General features: G+C 57.3%; 11 protein-coding genes across 11 annotated transcripts; 7 read left to right on the plus strand and 4 right to left on the minus strand.

Moving 5' to 3' along the window:
• Positions 1 to 1365: 1365 nt before the first annotated feature.
• Positions 1366 to 2547, plus strand: Malapachy_4168 (cysteine proteinase; the record flags this gene model as incomplete). Its single annotated transcript, XM_018138623.1, has 1 exon — positions 1366 to 2547. The coding sequence occupies one exon, from the start codon at positions 1366 to 1368 to the stop codon at positions 2545 to 2547; it is 1182 nt and encodes a 393-aa protein (XP_017991606.1).
• A 12-nt stretch (positions 2548 to 2559) lies between these two features.
• Malapachy_4137 (ribonuclease h-like protein) lies at positions 2560 to 3298 on the plus strand (the record flags this gene model as incomplete). Its single annotated transcript, XM_018138592.1, is given in 5 exon segments — positions 2560 to 2636; positions 2663 to 2807; positions 2855 to 3159; positions 3175 to 3227; positions 3255 to 3298. The coding sequence occupies 5 exon segments, from the start codon at positions 2560 to 2562 to the stop codon at positions 3296 to 3298; spliced, it is 624 nt and encodes a 207-aa protein (XP_017992024.1).
• Positions 3299 to 3309: 11 nt separating this feature from the next.
• On the minus strand, positions 3310 to 4392 carry Malapachy_4146 (vesicular integral-membrane protein vip36; the record flags this gene model as incomplete). The annotated part of the gene is made up of 1 exon (XM_018138601.1): positions 3310 to 4392. The coding sequence occupies one exon, from the start codon at positions 4390 to 4392 to the stop codon at positions 3310 to 3312; it is 1083 nt and encodes a 360-aa protein (XP_017991652.1).
• A 299-nt stretch (positions 4393 to 4691) lies between these two features.
• On the plus strand, positions 4692 to 6848 carry Malapachy_4161 (protein tyrosine phosphatase; the record flags this gene model as incomplete). The annotated part of the gene is made up of 1 exon (XM_018138616.1): positions 4692 to 6848. The coding sequence occupies one exon, from the start codon at positions 4692 to 4694 to the stop codon at positions 6846 to 6848; it is 2157 nt and encodes a 718-aa protein (XP_017991611.1).
• Positions 6849 to 6941: 93 nt separating this feature from the next.
• Positions 6942 to 8558, plus strand: Malapachy_4163 (hypothetical protein; the record flags this gene model as incomplete). The annotated part of the gene is made up of 1 exon (XM_018138618.1): positions 6942 to 8558. The coding sequence occupies one exon, from the start codon at positions 6942 to 6944 to the stop codon at positions 8556 to 8558; it is 1617 nt and encodes a 538-aa protein (XP_017991609.1).
• Positions 8559 to 8589: 31 nt separating this feature from the next.
• On the minus strand, positions 8590 to 10984 carry Malapachy_4173 (vacuolar membrane protein; the record flags this gene model as incomplete). Its single annotated transcript, XM_018138628.1, has 3 exons — positions 8590 to 10653; positions 10680 to 10840; positions 10873 to 10984. 3 exons carry the CDS (start codon positions 10982 to 10984, stop codon positions 8590 to 8592), a joined length of 2337 nt encoding a protein of 778 aa, XP_017991627.1.
• Positions 10985 to 11089: 105 nt separating this feature from the next.
• On the plus strand, positions 11090 to 12569 carry Malapachy_4164 (hypothetical protein; the record flags this gene model as incomplete). Its single annotated transcript, XM_018138619.1, has 2 exons — positions 11090 to 11523; positions 11549 to 12569. The coding sequence occupies 2 exons, from the start codon at positions 11090 to 11092 to the stop codon at positions 12567 to 12569; spliced, it is 1455 nt and encodes a 484-aa protein (XP_017991614.1).
• A 30-nt stretch (positions 12570 to 12599) lies between these two features.
• Malapachy_4149 (transport protein uso1) lies at positions 12600 to 15566 on the minus strand (the record flags this gene model as incomplete). The annotated part of the gene is made up of 1 exon (XM_018138604.1): positions 12600 to 15566. One exon carries the CDS (start codon positions 15564 to 15566, stop codon positions 12600 to 12602), a length of 2967 nt encoding a protein of 988 aa, XP_017991659.1.
• A 236-nt stretch (positions 15567 to 15802) lies between these two features.
• Positions 15803 to 17533, plus strand: Malapachy_4140 (cyb2-l-lactate dehydrogenase (cytochrome b2); the record flags this gene model as incomplete). Its single annotated transcript, XM_018138595.1, has 1 exon — positions 15803 to 17533. The coding sequence occupies one exon, from the start codon at positions 15803 to 15805 to the stop codon at positions 17531 to 17533; it is 1731 nt and encodes a 576-aa protein (XP_017991654.1).
• A 245-nt stretch (positions 17534 to 17778) lies between these two features.
• Malapachy_4142 (guanine nucleotide-binding protein alpha-3 subunit) lies at positions 17779 to 18960 on the plus strand (the record flags this gene model as incomplete). The annotated part of the gene is made up of 4 exons (XM_018138597.1): positions 17779 to 18269; positions 18298 to 18605; positions 18636 to 18882; positions 18918 to 18960. The coding sequence occupies 4 exons, from the start codon at positions 17779 to 17781 to the stop codon at positions 18958 to 18960; spliced, it is 1089 nt and encodes a 362-aa protein (XP_017991656.1).
• A 70-nt stretch (positions 18961 to 19030) lies between these two features.
• Malapachy_4172 (arm repeat-containing protein) lies at positions 19031 to 26743 on the minus strand (the record flags this gene model as incomplete). The annotated part of the gene is made up of 1 exon (XM_018138627.1): positions 19031 to 26743. One exon carries the CDS (start codon positions 26741 to 26743, stop codon positions 19031 to 19033), a length of 7713 nt encoding a protein of 2570 aa, XP_017991628.1.
• Positions 26744 to 27775: the final 1032 nt, after the last annotated feature.

Here is a 27775-nt window from a genome sequence, read left to right on the forward strand (position 1 = left end):
ACGTGCGACTGAGGTCGATAGAGCGGCGTGCTCGGCTGGACCGACTGAACCTACAGACCCATTCAGGCCCCATACTCTCTCTCATTTACAGCTAAGCTGGCCATGCTATGAAGCACGTGCAGTCAATAGCCAACCTCAATCATCCGAAGGAACGGTTAACATTGTGTGGGGCGCGCCCTAGGGAAGCTCATTCCGTCGTTGCACCCATGACAGGTAGGATCAAATGTATCCTTTTGAGCTTGTACCTCCAGATTTATAGCGCGAAACACATTCAGTATATTTTGGCCGTTACCCCATAATTTCTCCACATCGTGTCTTTCAGCTTTCTTTATGGCCCATGACACGTATGCGCAGCGCTTGGGCCAGGCTCGTGCACTAGCGAGCAACGCCGTGTCACTAGAATTGGCAAAGCACTATGAAGATGCACTGGACATATATATTAGGGCTACAGATTTACTTTTGCAGCTAGCCCAATGTGAAGGGGTGGAAGCGTCTTCATCACGTACGATGGCTGTGAAATTACTTAGCCGGGCCGAAAAGCTCAAGCCTTTGTGTTCTTATTCTTCACGAAATAGTATATCAGATGCCTCTCTTTCTGAAAAGGAGTTCCAGGACCCATCCATATTTCAGCAAGACTCCACCAGCATACCATCTCTTTCACCACAACAGATTCAACATCAAGGCTCATATTCGTGTACAGATGATATTCCTCTCTATCTTCCCCGGTCAATCCGTGGAGGAAACCTACAACAGGGCTATATATCTGACTGTTCTTTCGTTTCAGCGCTTGAAGTAGCAGCTGAGCATGATGCACGATGGGGCACACATATCTCAGCTTTATACCCGCAAACGCCAGACGGTTTGCCAACAAAGAGTGCCAATGGCAAGTACATTGTGAAGCTGCACAATTCGGGTCAAATACGGCAAATAGTGATGGACGCCTATCTCCCTCGAGATCCTAAGGGTTCCTTGCTTACCGCCAAACCGTATGGCTGTCCGCAATTGTGGCCTGGTCTGTTAGAAAAGGCCTACCTAATGGCGCATCAAAGTGGCTATGAGTTCCAAGGCTCGGATGCATCTATTGATTTATACATGCTTACAGGCTGGATCCCCGAGCACATTCCAATGCATGAGCGTGGATTTCAGCGCGAAAAGACATGGGCACGAGTTTGGGATGCTTGGCAGAAAGGACATTGTATGTTAACATTGGGAACAGGAGCTCACTGTTCCCATCAGGATTTGGAGTCTTTGCACTGTTATGGTATTCTTAAACTAGATGAAGCCGATGGTGCGCGTTGTGTATCCATTGTAAACCCTTGGAAGCTCCATGATGCCAGCTCTGAACAAAGTTCAGGCAGAATAAGCATGTCTTGGGAGAATGTATGCCTTGCGTTCGATACTCTCTTTATCAATTGGGATCCCTCTATCTTTCCCCATCGTACGGTCTTGCAAGGTGCCTGGGATGTATCTGACTCGGCCGTACGTCTAGATGCGGGCAATGCTGTCCAGACAGATCAATACCATGTTACTATTCAAGCGCCAGGCTCTACGCGCGTATGGTTTCACCTGGAACGCCATATCTACGAGTGCAATGACAAGTCGTACATTGCAGTTCATGCTTTTCCTGCACAAGAGCAGCAACGGCGTGCCAATGTCGATCATGGTGGACTGATGGGCGTGTATGTAAATGTGGCACATACATTGCTTTGCCTGGACGACCCATGCAGTTCGCAATATACCCTGGCTATATCGCGACATGGGTCCGCGAAGCGCTCCCCTTATACCTTGCGTGTGTATTCCGATAAACCTGTCGATGTCCAGACCCTACCGCGTACGCTGCCACATCGTTCCATTGTCAAGGGATCATGGCGTGGGCGATCTATCGGTGGGCCGCCTTCTTCACCACATTTCAGACACAATCCCCAATTTCGTGTTACCGTCCATGAAGGAGCTTTGCTTCCACGCATTATCTCGATGATCACGACGATTTCCACACTTTCAGTCCAGGCCACATTGGCCAAAGGCGGCGAGCGTGTACTATCATTGGACGATGCATCTATCATTGCGTCCAGTGGCGCCTATTCGCGTGGCATTGCACTATGTGATGCACTTGCTTTGCAGCCTGGTGTCTATACATTGGTCGTATCCAGCCAGGAGATGGTAGCGACGGACTTTTCTCTCGTCCTGGAAGGCAACGTTCGTACCGAGATTGTGCCATTGCCAGAAGAGGGCGCTGGACAGTACCGCCGTTCTGATGTGCGCTCCCTACCATGCACATGGGTTTTGACTTTACCACGAGCCATGAAAGTCTTGGTATGTGCATCTCAAGCGCCTACACCTCTTTCTACCGCGCCCCTGTCTATAAGCCTTTTAGACGGTGACCGTTGCTTGACGGAGCAATCGGTCCCTGGATCGGTGGCCTGTGCTATCCTTCGTACGGAGGAGCTGTCTGCAGGAACCTACACTGTGCGCATCGGTGGCCCTATGCACTGGCCCGTGTACTTGGACGTGTATGGCATGCAGCCTGTGCATCTCTCCACAGTTTAACTTGTAGCCACCATGTCGTCGATACCTCCACCTGCGCCGACGCGTGTCTTGACGCGTGAAGAAGGGCCGTTGGTATGGATTGATTGCGAGTATGTAGGTAGTGTATTGACGCAAGAATGACGGGGCTCGATACACAAACGGACCGCCTGCTTGAAATTGCCTGTATCATTACAGATGGGCAGCTACAGCCTGTCGACGAGGGTGTGTCGTATGTGATTCAAACCGACAAGGCCATCTTGGATCGAATGGACGAGTGGTACGTAGGCACTCACTGACTCCAGGTGTGTACGTATACGTGATATAACAGGAGACAACTACCCATACGAGTACAGGACTTATGGCTGCCTGTCTTGATGCAGAGCAGTCACATTCTCACACCGATGTACGTACAGCCATCTTGGCGTATGTGTTGGATCGTATCCCTGAGGCACGTGTTGCATGTCTCGCAGGGAGTACCGTTCATGCGGATAAGGCCTTTCTCGTGAATGAAATGCCCGAACTTATTGCGCATTTGCACTACCGCATTGTGGATGTGTCGTCTATTAAGGAGCTAGCGCGTCGATGGTATGGAGAGGAAGCCATGCCAGTCAAGCAAGTGGGCGTGGCTCATCGGTACGTACAAGGTAGAGCCAACTCATACTTCCCAAGTGCACTGGATGATATTCGTGGGTCCATCGCCGGTATGTAAATCATGTTTTAACACACAGAATTGGAGCATTACCGTACCCATCTGTTCCGCGAGTCTCTGTAGTAGCATGGTATCTAGGCCATCATACGGCGATTCTTGAAGCCCGAGCGGGAACGCTTTTTGTAGTACTTGAAACCATAAAAGCCACCAGCGCCCACGACTGCAAAAATGAAGGCCCACTTGATGAGGCGGAGAATACCGTACACCAGCCCTGCCAGAAGTGACGAGCCTCCTTGGTCGCGGTCGCGACGTCCGCCTTTCTTGGGCGCCACATCGTTATCCGAGTCAGAGTTGGCCGACCACCATGACTTCTTCTCCGACTTCGCAAATGCGAGTTTACGCTCAGCTTCCAGATCGGCGGGTGTGCGGCTGTTGTACACTAGACGGTTTGTCCATACGGATACGATATTGTGATTGTCGCTCATATCGCCTGTACTGGCGGAAAAACCGAGGTAGGGTGCGTCAGTAAAGTCGACGGGCGGAACTTTGAAGCAGGTGCTCCACTTGTTCCATTCCATATTCTGGATGGCCAACTCCATGTATACATCTTTCACATAGGTGAAGCGCAGACGCGTCTCTGCTTCAGTGCGACGCAGTTGCATGGAGCAGCGTGCCATATCTTGGTTCTCACCGTCGCGGCTAATGTCATAGTCCATACCACCATTGTTTCGCACAGCGCTAATGCGTGGGAAGAAGCCACGGTGTGGCGTGTTGGCATACGTGTCAAAGAAAATACCCAAGCCCTTCCAGCGGTTGGCCGAGCCAAATACAGGACCAGACTTCGCGCGCGGGTTGCTCAGCCACATCGCAAAGCCATCTCCTGCGACGCTCGGCGACTTGCCCTTCAGCGAAAACTCGACGGTAATCTCGAAATCAGACGCTTCAAGCGGCAAACGCGACCACAGCCAGCCTGACTCATTCCGTCGGTCTTGTGTGAGCATGACATAGCGGTTGGTATCAATCACAGCGTCACCGCCATAGTCCCAGTAGTTATTTTGCAGCGATGAGTCGACATACGGGGAGAACAGAGAGTGTGTGCGCACCGGCATCACGCCATCCGCTTTCAATTCAGGGTTCGATGCCGAAGCGCGCGCACCCCATACGCCAGAGGCGTATGCAAGTACCGCAACAAGCACATGTGCCCACCAACACAGCATCGCGTGCGAAGGTGTAGCAGTGGAGTAGACCACGATGTGCCTGCCACGCCGACCGCCAGGCTGGTCAGGTCCCGGCCGAAAGTCCCTGCTATCGTAGGTGCCTATCTGGCCTACCGGGGGCATTTGTTTTGCCTTGTCCCTTCGGCCGGGTGTGCCACATTGGCCTTGCGCGGCGCAACGGCGCATGGACGCACTGATCGGTTTGATTACCACTACATCTTTTTCATTTTATTGGGAGCTGAGTCCTTTGGGATAACGGCTCGTGCTTCAGATCTGTTCTTAGCACTGTAAGCAGAGTTATGGCGGGTGGACAGCCGATTGAGGTACCACCCACGCCAGCGGCTACGCGGCCGTCGGAGCCAGACTATTTCTCGCAAGCTGGTTCCTCTACAAACGCTTCCAACCTACCCTCAGCGGAAATGGCACCACATCCGTGGGCACAGATGTTTGGACCATCTGCCTTGCCTACAACGGCTGCTATGCCTCCCGCAGAGGATCTGCAACCACTCAAGCCATCTATACGTCCTATGGGCATTCCACCTGTTGCCTACAATCGTGCATCGACCCTGCCGAATATATCCAGTCCGTCGGAAGGGTCTGTGCATTCGAAATTCAAACCCATCGATCCACCTGTGCTTCTCCAGTTGCTGGAAGGGAAGGCCCCTGTAGGCTACCTGACGCCCAAGCATGTGCTTATTGTCGATATTAGACCTCCTACGGCCTATGCACGAGCACATCTTCGTACGAGTATCAACCTCAGTGCCCCCACAACACTACTGCGCCGGTCTGACTTCAGCATTCAGCGCTTGGAAACCGAGGTTGTTGAGGAAGGATCGGTGCGCGATACCTTCTGCCAATGGCACTTGTATAAGCACGGCGAGGCTGCCAAGTCGAGTTGGATTGTGGTGTTGGATGTCGATTCGAACAAGACCACGGCCAATGCGCGTTCTACAACAGGCGGCGGCGGTGCCTCACTCCTTGGCTTGCTACGCAAATTTGAGCAAGACGGCTATGAAGGTTCGCTCTGCTGGCTTCGTGGCGGATTCCAAGCCATGTCACGTTGTGTGGCGGCACAACCTTGGGTCGAGAAAGGTGCGCATATTCCCTCTCTAGCGACAACTTCTGCTCCTGCTACTCGTCGCACATTGGGGCTATCGATGGACGCATTCTCTCGCAGTACTGTGTCGTACCTGCACCAGGGCGTTAACAATCAGTCGTTTGCTATGAATCCCTTCTTTGACAATATCCGCCAGAACCTTGAGTTGTCATGTGGTATCACTGATGTCGTTCCTTTGCCCATGGACTTGCGTGACGAAGACATGAAACGCCTTCCTCGCTTCCTGCGTACCTTGGCCAAGATGGACGACAAAACGCGTGCCAATCATCTTGCCGAGCACTTCTTTTCGGTGGAAAAGTCTGAGCAGCAGCGATTGCAGCAGATTATGCAGCGACACTCTGCCGAGTCTGTGTTGGGCAAATTTAAACCGGCATCGCCCAGCGTGACTACGTCACTCTCACGTAGGGCGGCCTACCCCTACCTATCAGAAGAAAAGGATGTGTCGCAAGAGTCGTTCCCTCTGAGCATTTCAGCAGCACTCGAACGTGGTACACATCATCGCTATCGAAACTTTTGGACCTACGAGCATGGCCGTGTAAAGCTTTTGCGTCCTCCTCATGATGACAGCTATATCAACGCGTCGTACATCAACCCTCTTCGTTTTGTTGGTATGCACCGCGTATACATTGCCACGCAGGCGCCTCTTCCGAATACGTTCAGTGCATTTTGGAGTGTTGTTTGGGAGAACAAAATCCAAACTATTATCATGGCTGCGCTGGAGTATGAATCAGGGCGGCAAAAGTGCGATGTGTACTGGGAGAATGGCTCAGCCGGCCCTTTCTTCGTTACGTTGGAGAAGGAGGAGACGCTAAACCAGAAAGAGCTGCAAGCGGGCAGCTGCGAAGAAAAAGTGGTCATTTGCCGGACCCTTGCTCTTCGCGATACACGTGAGCCTGACGAGCCGACGCGTACTGTGACACAATACCAATTCCTCACTTGGCCTGACCATGGTGTGCCTGATACGCCTGCAGAGATTTTGGGCCTGATTCGGCATACCCATACGACGCAGCCAACTCGCACACATGATGATATACCACCCACTCTTGTCCACTGCTCTGCAGGTATTGGTCGGACAGGTACTTATATCATGGTTGATGCCCTATGTGCATTCTATTCCTATATTCGCTCTTTGCGTGACCATGCTGTAAAGACATCGGCGACTCTCGACCCACAAGATGCCCTAGCGCTTACATGTTGGGAGTCCGAAGAGGATCTTATCTTTGATGCAGTCATGGTTATGCGCGAGCAACGCATGAGCATGATTGAAACAGTGCGGCAGTACGTCTTTGTGTACAAAGCCGTGGTTGCCGCCTTGTTAGAGACAGACTCTGTACCATAGCAATCACGTGATTTCATATCGACGCGCGACAACAACACTCTTTGTGGCTTGGCGAGCGAGCGTTCGCACGGGGGAGACGTGCGGGATCCCAGCATGGCTGACGCTGCCGTGCCGATGTCTGCTATGGACGTCACTGTATGGATTTCACAGGCGCTTGGTATTGTGCAGGGTGCGGTGCGTGCACACGATGCGTCTCAACGTGACTCGTGGGAACGTCTTTCTGTGCTGCTCCACGAATGCCGCGACTTGATCGAGTTTGAGCATGTCGAAAGCACCATTGCGAAAGAGATCCCCACAATCATGACATCAGACGAAAATGACGCGTTCAATTATGCGCTTTCGTTAGAAGCTGTCTCTACCTTGCAGCAAGAGCTCGCGCACTGGCGTGGGCTGGCTACGACCGACGAGGACGATGCGGACAAGACTTGTGTAGACGCTTCTGATGCAGAGCCTTGGATGGCTGCGCAATGGAAAGAGGCTCTTGCCACATTGAAAGGGCACGCTGACAGCCAGGCACAAGCTCATGCACAGGCGCTAGCCGACCTGCAAGCGACGCATGACCGCGATATGGAGCAAGTGTACCAGGAACACGCAGAAGAGCTCGAGTCGCTACGGCAAGAACATGAGACAGACATTGCTCTCGCCGCCGATGAGCATGAGAAAGCCCTAGCTGCTCAAGCGACCCAACACTCTCTGCAGCTGCAAGCGCAGGCTTCTGTGCATACGGCGCAAATGCACAAGGCGCACACTGATATGACAGCGCTCACATCCTCTATGACGCAGCTTTGTGCTGCTATTGATACCCTGGACGCTACAGCTGGCACGCAGGCGTCACATATTGCCTCGGTTCAGTCGCGCCTAGCCGCGTCCGACGCGTATATGCGCCAGATCGAAACGCAATGGACGGCCGCCAAAGAGGCGCTAGCGCAAGCGCATACGGACCTGTCGCAATGGCAGCACAGGTGGCAGCACTCTGAGAAAGGATGGAAGCAGACGCAGGCCACGTTAGCGCAGCGTGACGACGAGCTAGGCAAGAAACAAAAACGCCTTGTGGAGATAGAGCGAGCGTTGGCCGAAGTGCAGAGCGATATGGAGCGTACTGTGCATACGCAGGCGAACGTGGATGATCTTCAGCGGCAAGTGCGTGAAAAGGACGAGGAGGCGCACCAACTGCGTGAGCAGCTGCGCAGTATGGAGCCTCTGCGTGCCGAAAAGTCGCAGCTGGCGAGGGACGTGCACGAGCTGCAAAAGCTGGTCTCGATGTACAAAGACAGTACTGCGACAGCGCAGCAAGAGCAGGAGCGCACGGCTGAGCAGCTGGACAAGCTGCAAGCACAGCACTTTGCATTGGAGCAGACGTTGGCGGAGCGTACGGATCAAATCCAAGCTTTGAAGGACTCGAAGCGGAAGTACGCGGAGCAGTTGCGTGCCGTGAAAGAAGGGGAGGCACGACGCCAAACCCAGGCTAGCGCTGCTTCCGATCTTCAGCAGCGCATGACCGAGCTTGAGAAAGAGCTGCAGGCCAAGGCGGTGGAGATTGAGGAAGCGGATACGCGTCTTCTCACGGTGATGAAGGAGAACAAGCGACTGGCGTCGCAACTCAAAGCGTTGCGTGCCGAATCAAAGCGTGCGCTCCAAGATGTGACCAATGCCGTGCCGAAACTCTCGCCGACGAAAGAGCGCGTCGCACGTAGGAACCCTGTATCTTAGTTACCAATACTTATATATCTATATACTGTGTCTAGGAGCGGTCTAAGGACGACGTAGTGTGGCCATAGTGAGCGCGGTTCAGGACATTGGTACTGAGCAGCTGCACGACGTCCGAGTCCGCCAGCGCCGTGTTGGCCATATCGGAGCGCAGGGCAAGTTGCAATACGGCATCCGCAACGGCATGGTACGACTTGGCAAACATCGTATCATGGATGGGCTGGATCGGCTCAGGTGCTGTGGCAGGCTCCGAGGCCTGTTCCTCCAGGACTTGGCTGCCATGCAAGAGAAAGTCGACACATGCCTCCAGGCAGAGAGCATGATGGGCAGCTTTCTCCTCAATCAAGTCTACCAGGGAGCGGTACAAATCCACGCGTGTCTTGAAAGGAATGCTCGCATTGCGTTCAATTTCAATCGCTGGCGGCTCATGTGGATAGGCCGTGGGGAAAGTGAACATCACGCGTAGGTACGCCAACGCGCCGGCACCTTGATCATGCCACGGCCCGCTTACCGCGACTGTGCATCGCCGCCGCGCAATGTCCACCGACTCGAGCACGTACGGGTACGCATAGCTGACATGTAGCATCTCTTGCGGCAGTACGCTGGTATCCACATGTCGTCCAATGCTCTTCACCGAGTCGGTCATCGAGACGTCGCCATCACTGGCCGGCGCCGTGTGGCCTACACGTACCTGTGCCATCCATTGGACTGCATCGATGGTCGCCGTTGTCGCGTCGTCCTGGGTATATCGCATTTGTGGGCCATGCTTCGCGCCTACTTCGGTGGGCGGAGCGCGGCGGCGGCGTGGTGACGGGCGCGGCATGAGAACGCGAGGCGCAGGGAGCGAGCGTGGCATGGCGCCTTGGACGTTCGCTTCGTCGCTCGAGGACAAAGGCAGCGAATGCAGCGAGCCAGGCTTCTCAAACGAGCCAGGAAGACTGGCCTCGTCTACGCTGTTCGAGCTGGGCGAGTGGCCCAGCGCCTTGGCCGAGGTCGAGTACGACGGCTCCGCTCGAAGTGCATTGACCGGCAATGGTGTTTCGTACGTCGGTCCACTCGACGGCGCAGGCGCAGGCGCGCCTCGTACAAACCCAGCGGAGCGTAGCAGCTCGTCTGAGAGGGGCCACAGACGCAGCGTTTGGTCCTGACTCCATGTAAGCAGTTGGAATCGGCGATCATCGAAGGTCGCGTCTGGGTTGCCCTCCGAGCGGAAAAGGAACTCTTTCACGACATCCGTGTGCCCTTGAAATCGGTGCCATGGCGTGCTTTCGCCGGACCTGTAGATGCATGGCGCTGCGTCGCCACGCTGGGCGACCGACATGATGCCCTGCCCAAACGGCAGGTACCGTGCACGCCATACTGGCTGCGGGGTATCAATGGTGTACTCGGGCTGCGTAATGCGCGCATGGTTGGCCAAGGCCGAGCGTGACGTATCTGAGCTCAGATCCCAGGCCTTGATGGTGCCGTCGAGCGAGCATGTGAGCATTTCGTCGCCGCCATGCTCCGTTTCCCAGTGCCATGCAAGGCCGTACACTTTGCTGTGGTGCGTCTCCAGCGTGGCAAAGGGCACAGCGCCGAATCGGTCGTCCCACACCAGCACTTTGTTATCACAGGTCGCAGCAATTCGATGCTCCGTTAGCCGATTCCACTTGACTTGCGTCATACCTGCATTCCATGCACTGTACGCCTGCGCTGGCCGTTGCGAGTGATGCGGGCCCATACGCAGATCCCATACACGCGTCCACGTATCCAAGCTGCAGCTGGCCAATATGGACGGATGGAACGGCGACCAATTCAAGTCGGTAATCGCCCGCGTATGCGCATCGAGGAAGTATTCTACAGCACTGGACGACTGCGTAGGCTGGGAAGGCAGGCTCATGTTGGTCAATCGCATCACCGACGTATCGCTTCCGAGCATATGCGAGGCCAGCATCGAGGAGTTGCGGCCCACCGAGTTTGTCGGCGAGAAGGGCGACATGGACCGCGCCATGTCCATTTGCAGGCTTGCATGAATGCTTGCTGAGATAGATGGCTCGGGTTTAGGCGCCGTGGGGGCCTCGGAGCGATGCATATTCCAGATCACCAGCTTGTGATTGGACTTGGATTAGAGCCGTTCGTACGTACCGTACTGGCAATCCACTCGCGACGTGCCAGGTGTGGATTCCATTGAATGTCAGCCACTTCCCATGCCGTAGTATGCGCCAAGAAACGAGGCGGTGAGTATAAATTGTCCAAGTGGATCACGTAAAGACCGGCCTTGGAGCCCAGGACAACTTCCTGGTGTGCTGCAGGTAAGCGCCATGGCATAGAGACGTACTAGGACTGAGACTCATACTTCCCATAGGCTGCCGGACGTCGACAATGGCCGACACATTGATCGTAGAGAGCGGTTCATTGTCCGCATCGACCGACGGATGGGGCGGGCGCATCACGTCCCTCGTTATCGTCGTGGCCGTGCGGTAGCCCCAGCGGCGGTTCTCGCACCTCCACTACTCTCGCATGCGCCCGCTCCCTTCCTCCACTTGACATCCAGCATGACGCGCGTTGCGGTGCGTACCTTGCGCACCGCACCGACCGCGGCGGCAGGGACGGGTGCCACCGCGCCGTTGCCGGACCAGCCGTCGGTGCTAGCACGTGTAGAGCGCATGTATGCCTATACGCTGTGGATGGGCGAGGCACATACGCCCCTCCAGTGCTTTGCCAAGGCCCTCGTCTCGCTGGATGGCCCCCTTGACGCCTACCTTCCCTTGCTTCAGACCCCTACGCAACTCCGCGAAAAGTACCATGGATCGTACCGAGATACCATTATGTCCATGCTGGATCATCCCACGACGGAGTCTGTGCCGGATGTACAGGGCCGGGCAATGCACGCTGCCATTCAACATGGCCCCTTCTTCACCGCCGCCCATTCGCTCGATCATCGCGCTACGGCTGTACGGGTATTTCTAAGTGCGATACAGTGTAGAGAGTACGTATACGACCTACTTACGCAGGGTGGAACTGCAGCTGATCCTCGTCGCATGGATGCTAACACAAACGCCATCCTCATCTTCGTCGTCGGCCGTGCCATCGTCGGCCGTATCGACAGGGCGCAGCTCGTCCAAACGCAAGGCCAGCCGGACGCACCGCTGGCCAGGTATACCCACGCCCTTTGCCTGGGGCGCCACAGCTCCTCGTACATCGCCGCCTACCAAGCGGCAAGAACTGGCTATTGCCGCCGACTACGCGTCTCTATCAGCGCTGTTTGAAGCGTTAGCGGACCAGCTCTGCCTCCTTCAATTTTCCTCCACACTAGCCGAGTCTGCTACCTTGTATGGATCTCAATCACGTTGGCGATCACATCACGATCAACGTGATGAGGCACAGTGGTTCTGTGCGGATGTCATGGAACCTGTATTCCAGCCGCAACTGTCCATGTTTTGCACGACTCTGCGTACGAAATGCTTCGGGCCTGGCCCCGCAACGACGCCCGTACGCCGCCGCCGTATGAAACGAACTGTATCAGCGCCTAGCAAGCCTACGCGTACCACTGAACCCAAGCTGGCATTGGGCACAATGCTCTCTGCAGAGCATGCCGACCGACGTCGCAGCCTTTCCGGTCAAACGCGGACGCCGACCGAAGTCCACATGTCACGTCGCCTCGTGCGTACACATAGCACCACATCGGTGCCTACGCCTAGCCTGACGTCGACAGAGCCAACGCCAAGCGCGACGGCACCATCTTCCACGCTATCCCACAAGCGCAAACGACCCGCCAGTCGGTGGGCTGGCGCGCCGATCCAGACGCTTGTCATGGCGACGCCAGAGCATACGCGCATCGTGCCGAATATACCTATTATACCAGAGGATGTGTCGCCCAGCTCTTCGCCGCCCATGTCGCCCAGCCTGGACCGCAAACCGGTGGCGGCGCAGGCCGTCTCCGAGCCGAGCGACTCGGATGTGGAGCTCATCATCCCGGCCGCTCAAAAATCGGCGCGTATGCAACGCGATCCTTGGGCCTATGTACGGTACTAAAAGAATGGTATATAGTCGTCAAAAAGTCCACTAGGGTTGATCGTTCTCGTCCTCGTCGTCTTCGTCCTCGCTCACATCCCACCCAGCGTCGCGCATACGTATCTTGTCCTGCTTCCGCTTTTGCATGAGATCATCCAGGAGGACCAGCAAGTCTTCGTTCTCGCTTTGCAGAGTGCTCACTTGCTCGGCCAAATCCTTGTCGTTGGGCGACGGCGCCGACGGCGCCGTCGCCGTGCGTGCCTTATCCGCCTCGGCAATGCGCTCATGGAGAACACGAATCAGGTCTTCATGGTGCTCAAGCTTCTGCTCGAGCTTCGCTGCATGGGCCTGAGCAGTAGCCGCTTCATGCCGCGCTGCCTCCAAGGCCCGTGTCGTGACGGCATCCTCGTCTTTCACAGCCAACGCCTGTGAGGACGTCTGCGTACGTGCTGTGGCCAATTCGCCCTCCAACGTAGCAAGCTGCGCCTTTGTCGTCCGAAGCGACTCTTGTATATGTGCCAACTCGCTTTGCAGCGTAGCCTGCGCTGCCTCCCATTCCCTGTGGCTCGCTTGGTGCGAAGCATGCGCGGCTTCCAGCTCTTTGACAGTAGCGCTATGCGCCTCTTGCGCTGCCTGCGTCTCTTTGTGCGCTAAAGCAAGCGACTCGGTAGTTTGAGCCAGCTCGTCTTTGAGAGCATCCACATTGGACGTGCTTGACTGCGCCCGAGTCAGTTCTTCTTGCAGTGATGCCAAGCGTTCGCGAGCATCTTGCAATTCCGTGGACGTGTTGGTCGTCGAGGAGGCCATTTTCGGGTCGACTAGAATGGACTTTTGAATACGCACGTAGTTGTCTTTCCAGAACTCAACAAATGGCCACGTGAACCAAAGGGTCGGCGACTCGGTCGTAAGCACGTCTTCCAGGGTCTCGGGCGTGCACGACGTGAAACGAGCATCGCTCTTTACAGCGAGGATTCGCGTGCTAAACTGGTCGACGCCAATGCGCGTCATCAGGATGGGATGCATCGACGAGCGAGTCAGCACGCCATCCGTCTCGTGCTCTTGCACGCCGTGGAACTCGTATGCAATGCCCAGCACAAACACTGCCAGGCCTTGTAGCAGCGGGTCGACGCCCGTGGACTGCGCGGCAGGCTGCACAAGGACTTGCAAGTTTGCACTCTCTGATAAAAAGTCCGCAATGCTCTCGGGACTTTGCCAGAGCCATACACTAAGCAGAACAAGGTAGCCGACCATGACCTTTGTCCAGTCTTCGGACGAGTTGCCATGCGTGGCCTGCGCAGCACGCTCACGACGCAGCGTCTCGCCATGCTCTCGCAGCGCCATAGCCAAGTTGCCAATGACCACATGGACCAACGTAGCCGGCTCATCGTCGTCCAGCGATGGGACAGCCGCATCGGCGACACAGCGTCCTTCCTCGTTGAGGCGCACACGCCGAGCAAACTCTTTCGCAGTATCGCTACCTTGCAAAAGGTATCCCAGCATAATAGAGGCAAAGAGGTATTGGTACACATCAAACCTGTGCGGCGTCGACGAGGTGAGCAAAGACGTGTTGGGCAAATGCACCACCGAATCTAGCAGCAAATGCGACGGATTGCCATGCGTTTGCTCCGGCACAGGCGCAGCGACAAATGCGTGCCACAGCGTCATACGGATATCCATATTGTGCTCGACCAATGCCTCAAAGGCATGCACCGCTGCAGCACGAACGCCCAACGACAGCTGCGAGTCAGTCGAGCCACCTGGGCCACGTAGTGCTAGTGAGATAAGGCAAAGCATGGCAGGCTGCGGCGCTTGCCATGACAGCTCCACCGGTGCCGGCATCCCTTCTGGACTAGCACCTTGCACAAGCGCTACAGGCGACACGACCATAGTGCTAAACAGCTCCTGTGTAGGTCGCGAGCCACGCAGGAGAGCCGCCAAAAGGTGCAAGGTATGTGCCTTCAAAAGAGGCGGCGCCAAGCTTGCCAAGGCCAGTTGCGCGAGCGCATCGACCAGGCCCACTTTGCACATGACTTGCTGATTCGCGCGGTGGCCCTCACCTTGGCCATCAACAAGGTGCCGGATGCAGCGCAAGAGGAGTAGCGCATTGGTAAGTTTCTGTTCGTCCCACTCCTGGAGCAAGAACGCGTTGCGTTGGGATATAAATTCGTTGGTAGCGCCTTCAGGTGCATGTGCTGGCAGAGGCGGGGGATAAAACAAGAGCGGCGCAAGGAGAGGAATGCTCAGCGTTTCGCGGAAATAGTTTTGGTTGGAGACGTTGTGCATCAGCAGTGCTTCCAGCCCTTCCAGTGCGTCTTGGACGACCACCCCACCTTCAATACGGCCCTCCTGGGCGATAATATCAAGCAGGCGCTCAAAGGCTCCTTCAAACGCGACGATCTTCTGGATATCCGCACTATCCTTTACGAGCTGCGGAAGCAAAAGAAGAGCCTCGTTTCGAATGATTTCTGTGCTAGAGCTGGGCGAGGCTTCTAAGCATTGCAGCACAGCGCTACAGCCGCCGGGCGCTGTCAGCACATACTCCTGCACCTCCACGCGGCGGTGCTCTACGATATACACGAGCAGCTGCAGTGCACCGAAGCGTGTGTAGAAAGAGTGCTGCGGCGACAGAAGGCGCAACAGAGACAGCAAGGCATCTTTCTCACCGAGCAAGCGCGACATGTTTTGTAGCGCACGATGCTTGCCATGCTGATCGTCAGGCGTGATTTGGCACAGCGATACACAGCATTCAACAGCTGCACGTAGCATTTCTTCCTCCTTCTCACCCTTCATGATCCAACGGACTAACGGAACAAGGGCATGTTGGCTCACTTCGTCTGCATGGTCACGCACTAAGCCTTTGAGCGAGAGAATGGCAGCGCGACGATCTTCCTGCGAGGAGGCATCGTCTATAAGCCTGGCCGCCAACGTTTCTACCGTTTTGAGCGGCGAGGTCGGGCCACCAGACTGAGACGCGTACTTGACATACTGCTTGCGCAGCAGGTCAAACCCATGCAACATGACGCACGGATCGAAATGGACAACGACAACGCTCACGGCCGCGTGGCAGGGGGAACGCGTGCCTGCCGGCCGACCGGGGTGCCCCACGTGATACGTTCAGGGCATCCTGATTCCGCTCGCCAAACGAGGGCCTCTGGTTGGCCGGCCGGCGTGGAGGGGGAGGCGAAGCCTTGGGCTCCGCTCGTTGGCCTTCCCCAGAGTTGCCCCACATTGCGGTTGCCTCGAAAGGATCCACCATGCCGCGATTGATTGGTGTTGAGGAGGTTGCTAAGCACAACACCAAGGAGGACTGCTGGGTCATCCTGAGTAACAAGGTGTATAACCTGACGGAGTTTGTGAACGAACACCCAGGCGGTCCTGAGGTGCTGAAGAAGTTTGCCGGCAAGGACGGCACGGCGCTGTTCGACAAAGTGCACCCGAAGGACACGCTTGAGAAGTACGCCAGGCCGGAGTGGTTTGTCGGCGATCTCGACACGGGTGTTGCGAAGAGGCTGCTCACGTACGATGAGGTGACGAAGCACAACACGAAGGACGACTGCTGGATCATTCTGGGCAACAAGGTGTTCAACTTCACGGACTTTGTGCAGCTGCACCCTGGTGGTCCCGAAGTCATTATCAAGTTTGCCGGTAAGGACGGTACCAAGGTGTTTGAAAACGTGCATCCGAAGGACACGCTGGAGAAGCATGCGAAGCCCGAGTGGTTCATGGGCGAGCTAGACCCTAACACCATTCCCCAGGAGCTCAAGGACGCGGCCAACAAGGAAGAAGAGGAGGAGCGTGCGCGCCGTGCCAATGTTCCGCCGCTATCGCAGTGCCTCAACCTGCGCGACTTTGAGCTCGTGGCCAAGAAGGTGTTGACGCCGGAAGCGTGGGCGTACTATTCGTCGGCGGCCGATGACCAGGAGACGTACCACGAGAACACGTCGATCTTCCGTCGCATCTGGTTCCGTCCGCGTGTGCTTCGAAACGTGCGCAATGTCGACCCCAGCACCTATATCTTGGGCTTCCCTAGTCCCTTGCCGATCTACATTACTGCTACGGCCCTCGGTCGTCTCGGTCACCCTGACGGTGAGCTGAACCTGACGCGCGCAGCTGCTCGCACCGGTCTGATTCAGATGGTGCCGACGCTCTCGTCGTGCTCGTTCGAGGAGATTGTGGGCGGGCGTGATGAAGAGGGCAAGCCCACGCAGTTCTTCCAGCTCTACGTGAACAGCGACCGCAGCGTTGTGTTGGATATGCTGCGTCGCGCTGAGGAGGCCGATATCAAGGCCATCTTTATCACGGTCGATGCGCCGCAGCTTGGTCGTCGTGAGCGTGATATGCGTATGCACTTTAGCGACGAGGGTTCGAATGTGCAGAGCGGCAACGATGTGGAGCGTGATGAGGGCGCTGCACGTGCGATCAGCTCGTTTATCGACCCAAGTTTGACGTGGGATGATGTGCTCTGGATCAAGAATCACACGCGCATTCCGATCTTGCTCAAGGGTGTCCAGGCATGGGAAGATGCCGTGCTGGCCTATGAGATGGGTCTGGCGGGTATTGTTCTCTCGAACCACGGTGGCCGTCAGCTAGACTTTGCGCGCTCGAGTATCGAAGTACTGGAAGAGGTTGTGACAGAGATGCGCAAGCGCAACATGTTCCCCAGCAACAACTTCCAGCTGTTTGTCGACGGTGGTATTCGTCGTGGCACCGATATCCTCAAGGCCGTGGCGCTGGGCGCTACGGCTGTGGGCATTGGCCGTCCGTTCCTGTATGCGTACTCCGCCTACGGCCCGGACGGTGTGGTACGTGCGATCAACCTGCTGCACGACGAGATTGAGATGAATTTGCGCCTGATCGGTGCGCCTACGCTGAAGGATGTCGTACCGGAGATGCTGGATCTGCGTGCGCTGCATGCCCATGGCTCGACGGTGGCGCCGCGCGATGGCTCGACGGTGTTTGACCCGCACGGCCACGGCCGCTTGTAAGTGTGTCTAATGTATCGTGATGTACTAGTGAGGTAGTGCTTGCGCTGTAGCTGCATGCGCTTTGTGCATGCCTAATAGAGTTTTTCTGTGCCACTTGCGTCGTTGGCCCCGGTTGCCGCCGCTTTCCTTTGTTCCTCGTGCAGGTGGAGGGGTCGGCAGATCTTGCAGCGCCCCACCCCGGTGTGGAGGACCAAGGCAACGGGGGGCCGCGGCGTCTTGCGAGCGCGGTGTTTGTTGCGACCAGGATGGGTGTGTGTGCTTCCTCGCCCGGCGCTGGCGGCGGTGTGAGTGATGCAGACCGAGATGCCAAGCAGCGAAATATGGAGATTGACAAGCATTTAGATGATGCGCATAAGAAGGCGAAGCAAGAGCTGAAGATCTTGTTGCTGGGCAGTGGTGAGTCTGGCAAGTCAACGATCGTCAAGCAGATGAAAATCATCCACCAGAACGGATTTACGGAGCAGGAGTTGTTTATGTACCGCATTACTATTCTGAAGAATGTGATGGATTCGGTGAATGCCATCATTCTAGCGATGCGTCGTCTGAGCATTGAGCCAGCGACGCTGGAAAACAGAGAAAAGGTGGACCAGCTGGTTCACTACCACCTGCCAGCGGATGCGAATGCGTCGTTGCCTCCGCACATTGGCCAGATGATTGTAGATATTTGGACCGACCCCGTTATGGAGCAGCTTATGGCGCGCCGCGGCGAATTTTATTTGATGGACAATGCGGATTAGTACGTCGTGATGTGAGTTTGACACCAGTTTCCTAAGCAACATTTCGCGCATAGCAACGGAAGACTACCTTCCTACGCCTCAGGATGTACTGTACGCTCGTTCCAAGACGACGGGCATTACGGAGACCACCTTTTCCCTAGGTTCGCTGGCGATTCGCCTGGTCGATGTAGGCGGACAACGTTCTGAGCGTACGAAATGGATCCACAGCTTTGAGTCGGTCACGTCGATTATATTCTGCGTGGCGCTCAGTGAGTATGATCAAGTGCTGCTCGAAGACAGCAACCAAAATCGTATGGCCGAGAGTCTGGTCCTCTTTGAAAGTGTGATCAACAGTCGTATGTATGACTCTGGCTGACCCTATTCAGGCTGGTTCCTTCGCACATCGATCATCCTGTTCCTCAACAAGATTGACGTGTTCCAGAAGAAGCTTCCTATGCGCCCCTTGGCCGATTATTTCCCCGAGTATACGGGTGGCAACGATGTAAACAAGGCAGCAAAATACATCCTATGGCGTTTCACGCGTGTCAACCGCGCGAAGCTGCAAATTTACCCACACATCACGCAGGCCACCGACACATCCAACATCCGCTTGGTTTTTGCGGCTGTCAAAGAGTACGTATACGTCACCATGCGCGCTTACCTCCTAGAACGCTTTTGCAGAATGCCCTTCGTGAGACAGGCTTTATCTAATGATTTCCGCGCTGCTGACAGACACTCGTAGAGAACGGATATATGACGAAGTGATACCGGGCTACATGGTTTATTTCAACGCACTCTGGACGGCTTCATCAGACTTCCATGGCGCTGTGCGGCGCATAGCATCGCGAGTTTCGCGAGCGGGGCGCACGACTGAGGGCGCCTCGCTCAGCCATGCACCGGTGAGCTGCGCTAGCATCGTCGGTGGACGAGTGGCTTCGTACAGCGCCTCTGGGGCCTCCTCCATGCAGGCGCGCAAGCACAAGGCGGCCAACTGCACATCCACTGGTGCTGGCTGGAGGATCTCGGCGTCGAGAACGGGTGCCATGGATGTGGGATGTGCCTGCAGCATGGCCGCACACAGCTCGGCCAAGGCACGCTTCATCGCTTCCCGCGGCTCTTCGTTCGCGTGGAAGGCGGACGTGAGGCAGGCGGCCATCGACTCGCGCACAGGCTCGCTCAGCTTGTCGGCTGCGACATGACGCACAATATCGGCCAGCGCTGTCGCCGCAGCATCGGTCGTCTCGTCGGACGAGGGATCAGCGAGCGCTTGCTGAATTTGCTGGACCAGTTCCTGGATCACACCTTCCACACGCGTCTGTAGACCCATGAGGAAACCAAGTGCCGAGGCGGCCTTGCCACGTACATTCGCGCTGGCGGGATCGCCCAGTGCTTTTTGGAACGAGCGCTGCAGTTGCGGGTAGAAGGGACGGACCAGGGCCGGGACATGATGGATCATGGTATCCAGCGACGTAAGGATGGCCGCTTTCACGGGCGGCGCATGACGATCACCACACAGACGAATCAATGGGCCCACCATCGCGGTAATGAACGGCTTGATGGCGTCGGCTGTCGTGCGCAGCACAAGATCGGCCAGACCCAACGCGCCTTGCTCGCGCTGCTCCGCGGTGCCTTGCAAGAGACCGTGCAGAAGCACCGGCACCATTGGGCCAGCGCCACGTGGCAACAAAAGACCCGGCAACGGCGTCCCAGGGGCCCCTGTCGACTCGAGCGCGCGACGCAGCGGGACGACGAGCGCGTCCCAATGGTCTTTGGGCACAGCCTTCACGCACGCATCCAGCGCCGCGAGGGCCGCTGGTGTGACCATCGGCGAGGGATCGTCAAAGAGCGCCACAAGTTTGCGTACATAGTCGATCGTGTAGTCGTCCCAGCCGATGGCGACATGCTGCGTGAATCGCACAAAGAGCAGGCAGCCCAGAGTACGGCGCTCGGGCGTACGATGCCCCAGCCAGCCCAGCAGTTGGATCATGGCTTGGTGCAGCGCATCAATATCACGCACCGAGGCGAACAGGGCATCGGCCACGGGCCAGTGTGCATCTGCTTCGAGGTCCGCGGGCGAGATGGTCGCTGCCAAGGCGCCCAGCACTGACGCAATATGAGGCGCGAGCGTCGCGCCCATGACGGGCAAGAGCTCGGCAAGCGCATGTGCATGCGCTTCGCTGAGCGGCGTGCGCACCAGCGTCGGAATGACCACAGGCACCACGGCCTCCGGCTGCGTCCGCACGACTTCGCGGAGAGCAGCGAGCGCCGTCGTAGCGCGCTCGTCGTCTTCGAGCGCGCCCAGCAGCGTCGGCACCGTCGCATCGATCGCATGTGCACCAAGATGCGACTGCATTGCGTCGAGAGCGTGTGCGGCGGCGGCGCGGACCATCGCGGACTCGTCGCCGAGTGCGCCACGGACAATCGCAATGAGCGACGCCTCGTGATCCTCGAGCTGCGTCTTGGTCGCATTGCTCAGAATGTCTGTCACGGCGCGGCACACACCAGCGCGTGTGCTGGCACGCGGCGCGTTCTGCGCGCGCTCGGCCAGCAACGGCACTGTCTCGCCCAGAATCTTTTCGCCAAGCTTGCGCACCAGCTCGCCCAGCGTACGACCGGCCATATCGCGCTGCTCGTCGCCCTCGGCGGCCAGTGCACCAAGAAGCAGATCGAGCATGATCGGCAAGACTTCGCGTGCCGTGCGGGGTGTATTGTGCACCAAGGCCTTCCATGTCTGCGCCGCGGTTTGGCGCACAGGGATGCTTGGGTCCTGCCGCAAGATGTAAATGGCGGCGAGCAGACGCTGCCGACGTTCGCTGCCCAGCGCCTGTGTCAGCTGCCGCTGAATGGAGGAATGCGGCGCCTGGTCCGTTACGTCGTCAGCCTCGGCCATGTCGACGTCCAGATCGCCATCACCTGCCTCTGCGTCGCCCACCTCGGCCTTGCCGGCAATGCCACCGACACGGAACAGCAGATCGGCGGTCAGCTGCAGCGACGAAAGACGCACGCGGTGGCGCTCGTCAAACAGACGCGGCTCCAGCTGCGGCAAGAGCAGGTCGACCGACCGCTGTGTATAGTTCACAATGAGCATACGACCAGCGCGCAAGCTCGCCTCGCGCACCGACTCGACATCGTCGGCCATACTCGAGACGATCGGCGGGACAATGCGGCCGAGATGCGGCACAAAGCGAGAGCCAAACGTCGCAGGGAGGTAGATGAGCAGCGCGAGATGACCTTCTCGCACGTACGACGCACTCGCCTGTGTATTCTCGATAATCGAGGGCAGCAGTCGCTCCATACGCTCCATACCGAGACCCGCCAGCACTTCGGCCAATCCCTGTGCTGCACCATGTCGGTCGACACCTGTCGCATCGGTCTGCAGCACTTGCAGGAGCGAGGGGACCAAGTCGGCAAAGTGCACTTCGCCCAGCCGCTCGACCAGCGTACCCAGCGCATGCGCCGCCGTCGCACGTGCATCCGGCACCGGGGATACCAGCACGCCACGTACGAGCGGTGTGTACCGGGCCAGGTACGGCACGTAGTCGCGCGAATCGGTCAGCGACGCAAGGTTGCCTACAATCTGCGCCGCCTGCTTTTGCGCTGTGACACTGCGTTCACGCAGGCCACGCTCAAGAATCGGCGCGATGAGCGCTAGCGAGGGTCCATCAATGTAGTGCACAAACTTGGTATGCAGCAAAGCTTTGAGCGCCGACGCCGTTTTGGCGTTCGGGTCGACCAACGCCTTGAGCAACGTAGGCACCAAGTGGTGGATTTCAGGGTTGTGAATCACCTCGCCAAACTGCTTAAGACTCTGGTTCGCAGCCGCGCTCACCTGCCGATGCGAGTCAGTGAGTACGTCGCTCAGCCGTGGAATGACCGTCGGCAATGCCGCCGAAAGCTGCCGCGGCGCACAGAACGCCATCGCGCCAAGCAATTCCACCGCACCCTTCTTGGTCCGCCACTGCTTCTCGTCCAGCCCGGCAAGGAGCTCAGGCAAGATCAGCTTGAGGCATTGGCCACTGAGACTGCGCATCAACACACGCGCAGCGTCCTGCGTGGCCTCCCGCACATCCGCATGCGTATCGCCAAAGCAGGTGAGCAGCGATGGCAGCATCCGCTCGACATACGGCTCCAGCAGCACTTTGAGGGTGTGAGCCAGCATCTCGTAGGCCAGCATCGCGCCTTGGCGCATCGTCGTCGTACTGGTATCTGCCACGGCATCTTCAAGCCGCTCCAAGATACGCCATTCCCGCATAGCACCGATACCGCGGCCCAGCACCAGCGCGGCAAGGCCGTACGCGGCACCGCGTCGCGCCGCGTAGGACGGGCCGCGGAACAGATCATGCATCATCTCGTCGGCCATCGAAGGCACATCACGTGCCACGGCGGCCGTGCGGACCAGCGCTGGAAGACACGACGCTACGGCGTCTTGGACCAATTCACTAGGCGTCGGCAGCGCGCCGCGAAGACGATCCACGACGCGGCGAACATGCTCATCGTCCGTCGCAAGATGACGTGCGGCGCGGCCCAGCAGCACAATCGCCGCTTCTTGCACGGCATCATCGTCGCTGCCGACACTCGATTCCAGCTGCGACATGAGCTCATGCAGGACAGAAGCGCCATGTGCATCGATCACCGCCAAGCCAGCGTCGAGCATAGCGCGGCGTACACGCTCGTCACGATCGCTCAGACCTGCGCCGCGCTGCAGCGCAAACACAAAGAACGGCACCACATGCGCAGGATCAAAGTGCGGCGCAATCGCTTGGAATGTCTGGGCCACAGCCAATCGCACAGGCCACGCATCCTGGCGGCCCAACGTAGACTCGATCACCATGCCGTACTGATCATACTCCGGCTCAAGAGAATAGTTCTCGGCATGGTACAGCGACTGCAACGAGTCAAGCAGGGATGCAAACGTCGAGGGATGCATCGCGCAGGCCACACCTAGCGCTTTCGCTGCCTGTGCACGCACGTACTCGTGCGAATGCTGCAGCAGCGGGACGAGCGACGAGGCATACGTCGGCGGGACATCCAGCCCATTTTCCTCCCACAGCCGCTCGGCCAAGGGCGCATCGTCCTCGGACTGTTGCGCGAGGAACAGCGCTGCAGGGAACTCGAGCTCCGTCAAGTCCAGGGGTGCCAAGCACTGCATCGCACCGTCACGCTCCCTACGTTCGTCCGAGAGCGCGGCGTTGAGGAGCAGCGTGACGAGCGCGCCTTCGCCACGCACTTCGCGGGCCATCGCATCGCCATAGGCACGCAACGCAGCCACAGCGTCCGACGAGAGCATCGGCACACGACGTGCGAGTGTGAGCAGAGCCTTGAGGACGGGAGCACGTGGGAACGACGGATCCGCGCCGTACCACGTATGTGCCTGCAGAATTTCCAGGACAAGGTGCAGCCGCTCGACCACAGCGTCGTCGTGTTCTTCGTTGCCAGTCAATGTGTTATGCTCCACAAGGTACGTCAGCCATGGCACAAGGAAGCCACACGTGCCACACGAGAGCGGCGCACCATCGACCAACAAACGCAGCTGGTACAAGCTGCGCAACTCGACATCGCGCGCCGATTCCAGCGCGTAGTCGAGCGACACAAAGTCATCATCGACCTCGCGAAGCATCACGCTCAGCACAAAGGCACACACCTTTTCCGCGCGCGGCTCCACACTGCGAGACAAGGCGACCAACGCATCGATAGCAGCCGCACCGATTTGCAGCGTATGCACACGCTCGTACGACAAACAAGGACGTACAGCTTGCGTCAAAGGGTACACGTACGCATCCACAGCGTCGGTACGCGCTTGCGTCACACTCGCGACACGCTGCAATGCACGTGACATGCGTGCACGCGTGGTGTCGACATGCGCGCGGATCTCGCGCTCGGTAGCGAGTTGAGCGTCGACCGCCGCTTGGTCCTGTTTCGACAAGGTCTGCGGCCCACTAGCAGCTTTCTTCGCTGCGATAGAGGCACGCACTTCTGCATCCCACTTGTCCATGTTGGTCGTGCGGCCCTTGTCGACGGACGTCTTGGCCTTGGACTGCGCCAACACATCAATGTACGGGCGATCGGCAGGCGCGCCCCAAATGGCCACATCCTGCTCCGAGAGCGCTTGGAGTGGGTGCAGGGATAAATCACGGACAATGTCGCCACATACACGGCCAAAGAGCACATCCGGCGCGATGAAGAGAAGCGTCGAGAGAGCTGCCTGCGCCGCATCCGCCCACGATGCATCATGCTGTGCTTCGTATACTGTATGCAGCAGATCATCAGCATGCGCCTTGACGAGGGCATGTGGATCCGCGCCGGCCAGGCGGCATAGACGTACAAATGCATCGCCCTCCCGGTCATGCAGCAATGCACTATGCGCTACAACCACAAGATCAGGGAGAAGGAACGCACGCTCTTTCGAGGCCAGCAGTGTCAGCATACGATGCACAGTATGCGGGGCCCAGGCTACGTCGCGACGTAGCAGATGCAATACGAGACGCAGCGCAAGGCGAGCATCCGCCTCGGCCACCTCGCTAAGCAGCGCCACACCCGCCTCCGAATCATGTACCAAGTAGACACTGAGCAAGGCCTCCACAGCCTCTTGCAGCGTTGGGTCGTGTATATGCTGCACACCATGCCGACGGAGCACAGCACCGAGCGCTTCCGCATGCCAGGCGAGCGTACCAGGCTCGATCATTTTTCGCGCGACTTTCTCGTTCACCAGGAACGACGGCTTGGCGCCCAGCGTGAGGAGCGTCGCGACAGGCGCAATCTTGGTAGCCTGCGAGGCCACGTCAGTGGAGCCAGACAGAGACAAGGGGCCCCACAGCAAGGCGACGGCGACACACCCTTCCAGCGCGGCTTCAGGAGACGTGAGTGCACTGCTTGATGCAGCTTGCACGGCGGCGCGCAGAGCGGGCAGGCCCTCGGTCCAGAACGCTACGTCAGCCTCGGACGCAGGCACATGGGATTTCATAGCGACGCCAAGCGACGACATGGTCGCAGCACATAGGGGTGCTTTGAGCGATTGTGCCTTGGTGAAGAGTGCCTTGGTATACGAAGCCGGTACCTTGGTATTACTCGCCAGCAAAGCCTTGACATGTGGCCACATAGCATCCAGTTCGTAGCGAAGCGGTGTAGGCTGTACTTCTTTTTGAACCAGCGGTGCCATCGCCTCAAGAAGGGACATGCTGCCCGCTATGCTTGGAGGCACCGCTTCCAAGAGCGCACACTGCGATCGACGTTGGTCTTCGGTACGTGACTCAGCAGGCTTGATGCTCTTGCTTGCAGCCTCGACAAAGCTATCCACATTAACGCCCGACGTAGTAAGCAGCGTCGTAGCAAAGGCCAGAGCACCTTCGCGCGTCGTTGCATTCGACGAGACAATCGACGACAAGAGCACGGTTTGGAATCGCGCAAGTACGGCCGTAGCATCAACAGGTACAGCGCGGCAAAGGCCATCAGCCACATGGAAAGCAAGCTCAGGCGAGCGAAGCAGCATCTTTTGCAGTGTAGGGAAGACATGCTCGTCCAGCGCGGCTTGCGTCACATGGGTACGCAGGAACCCATCCAACGCATGGACAACGCTGCGTGGCACAGCGGTCTTGGCACTCACGATATGCGACATGTAGTACTGCAATACAACATCGCGATGCTGCTCCATACACGACACACCCAGAGCCCGGTCCTTGGCTTTGAGGTGTCGAGCCACATCGAGAATCACGCCTTGGAGAACGACAGAGCGCCACACGGCATTTGCCGGCATATCCAGCGCAACTCGCAGGCACAGATCAAGCTGCTGAGGTGCCTGGCGGAACGTACGCCATGCAGTATGGAGCACACCACCGATCAAGCGATCGGTATGCGTCGTAGGCTTCGTGATCAGCAAGCACATATGCGTGAGCGCAAAAGCCGAAAGAAGGGTTGATAGGTGCACATCGCCTTGCAAGTGTGCCGCATCTCCACGCAGAATGTGGGAGAGGAGAACAGCGATCCACATATGGACATTCGCCACTTGAGCACGGGGTGCACGCGCACTCCCATCATTGGCATTGCACACACGATCGACTTCAGAGCGAAGCGCACGGTGTGCAGAGAGAACAAGAACACTATCATACGGCGCCTGCACTTTGTCGCCCACGTCGGCGCTGAGAAGAAGATGAGCTGCCTCGAGCAGAGACAGACGCGACGCACGGTCCTGATGGAAAAGGGACGCCTGAAGCAGCAGCTGGTATAACTCGACACGCTCGTCCGACGTCGTCTCTGCGTCATTTGCCACTAAAGGAATGCACTCGCGCAAGAAATGCTGGCGTCTTTTGGGTGAAGGGTGCCGCAGTACAGCAGCGACATGGGTCACAAATCCATTCCAGTCCGATCCCCCTTCGTCGGGACTAGCAGGGCCCGTGGGCACGGATTGCCCTGGTGCCATATCATCATCCGAATCATACGGCGACTCCGCACTTGCGACATCGGCGGTGCGAAGCCACTGCCGGATATCACGCGTGCGCATGGCCCTCGGACGTCACTCGAAGACGCTGCCAACGTAGCGAGAACGCAGAAGATGGTATCACGTGATTTGAAGCAACACGACAGGGAGACCACCACCACGCCTGGGGCCAGCGCCTGTCGCGGCATGACGTCGCGGTGGCTGTCTATAAGTAGGTACACTACAGAGCAAAAGAAAAAGGAAAAGAGGCCTGTCAAGCGCTGATAGCATGATAATGCACTATCCTTGGTACACGGAGGGTACCACGAAGACGCAGCGTACGTGTACGAGGGACGAAAAGCACATTGCACCTATATTATAGACATCTGACTTGGGAGTACGAAAGTGAGCTCGACCCCTTCATCTTTGTCTTTGGCACGACGCGATGGGCACACGAATGACTGACTCTACAGGGCCATACGCATACGCATGCCAAAGAAAAACGAGGGTATACTGTCAGTGATATACATCGCTAGAGAGTGGATAAGCGCTGCATCTGGGATAAGCGGTGTCACAGCGTAAGATAGGGCACGACCACATTCCAAGCGAACGAGCCTATGTGCGAATAGGGCAGGCAGCGCTTGTTAAAGAAAGCACAGACGTGGACCAAGATACAGAGCTAGATCACACTTTGGCACAAAACGCAATACATAGTTGCTGCATTCACTTGTAAGCGATGGGCTTGGCACAATGCCAATCACCGCCTCGAAAAAACGATGCACCGAAGCTGATGGGGCAATCGCTCGCGCCACACACCTGCGGAATGCAGGGAGGTCTGCGATGCATACTTGACTAAGCAATGCCTCGCACCGCGCCAACCCCCACGCCCGCAAATGGAAGTGGAGAATGTCAGGCACAAAAGCTAAATATGCATTCACTACAAGGGTCTGCACTGCCTGGAGGACTCAGCGGTGGACAGTAGCACGAACAGCGCTCTGTTTCCATCTCCATACCATCAAGGCGATTGGGTTCAGATCCAGCGTGTTTTGATTGCTTCACGACAGTCGCGTTGTCCATTCTTCAACGTGTCAGTCCCTGCTTGACTGTATAAAATGG

Source organism: Malassezia pachydermatis (genome assembly GCF_001278385.1).
Source record: "Malassezia pachydermatis strain CBS 1879 chromosome Unknown scaffold4, whole genome shotgun sequence".
NCBI classification, from domain to species: Eukaryota; Fungi; Basidiomycota; class Malasseziomycetes; order Malasseziales; family Malasseziaceae; genus Malassezia; species Malassezia pachydermatis.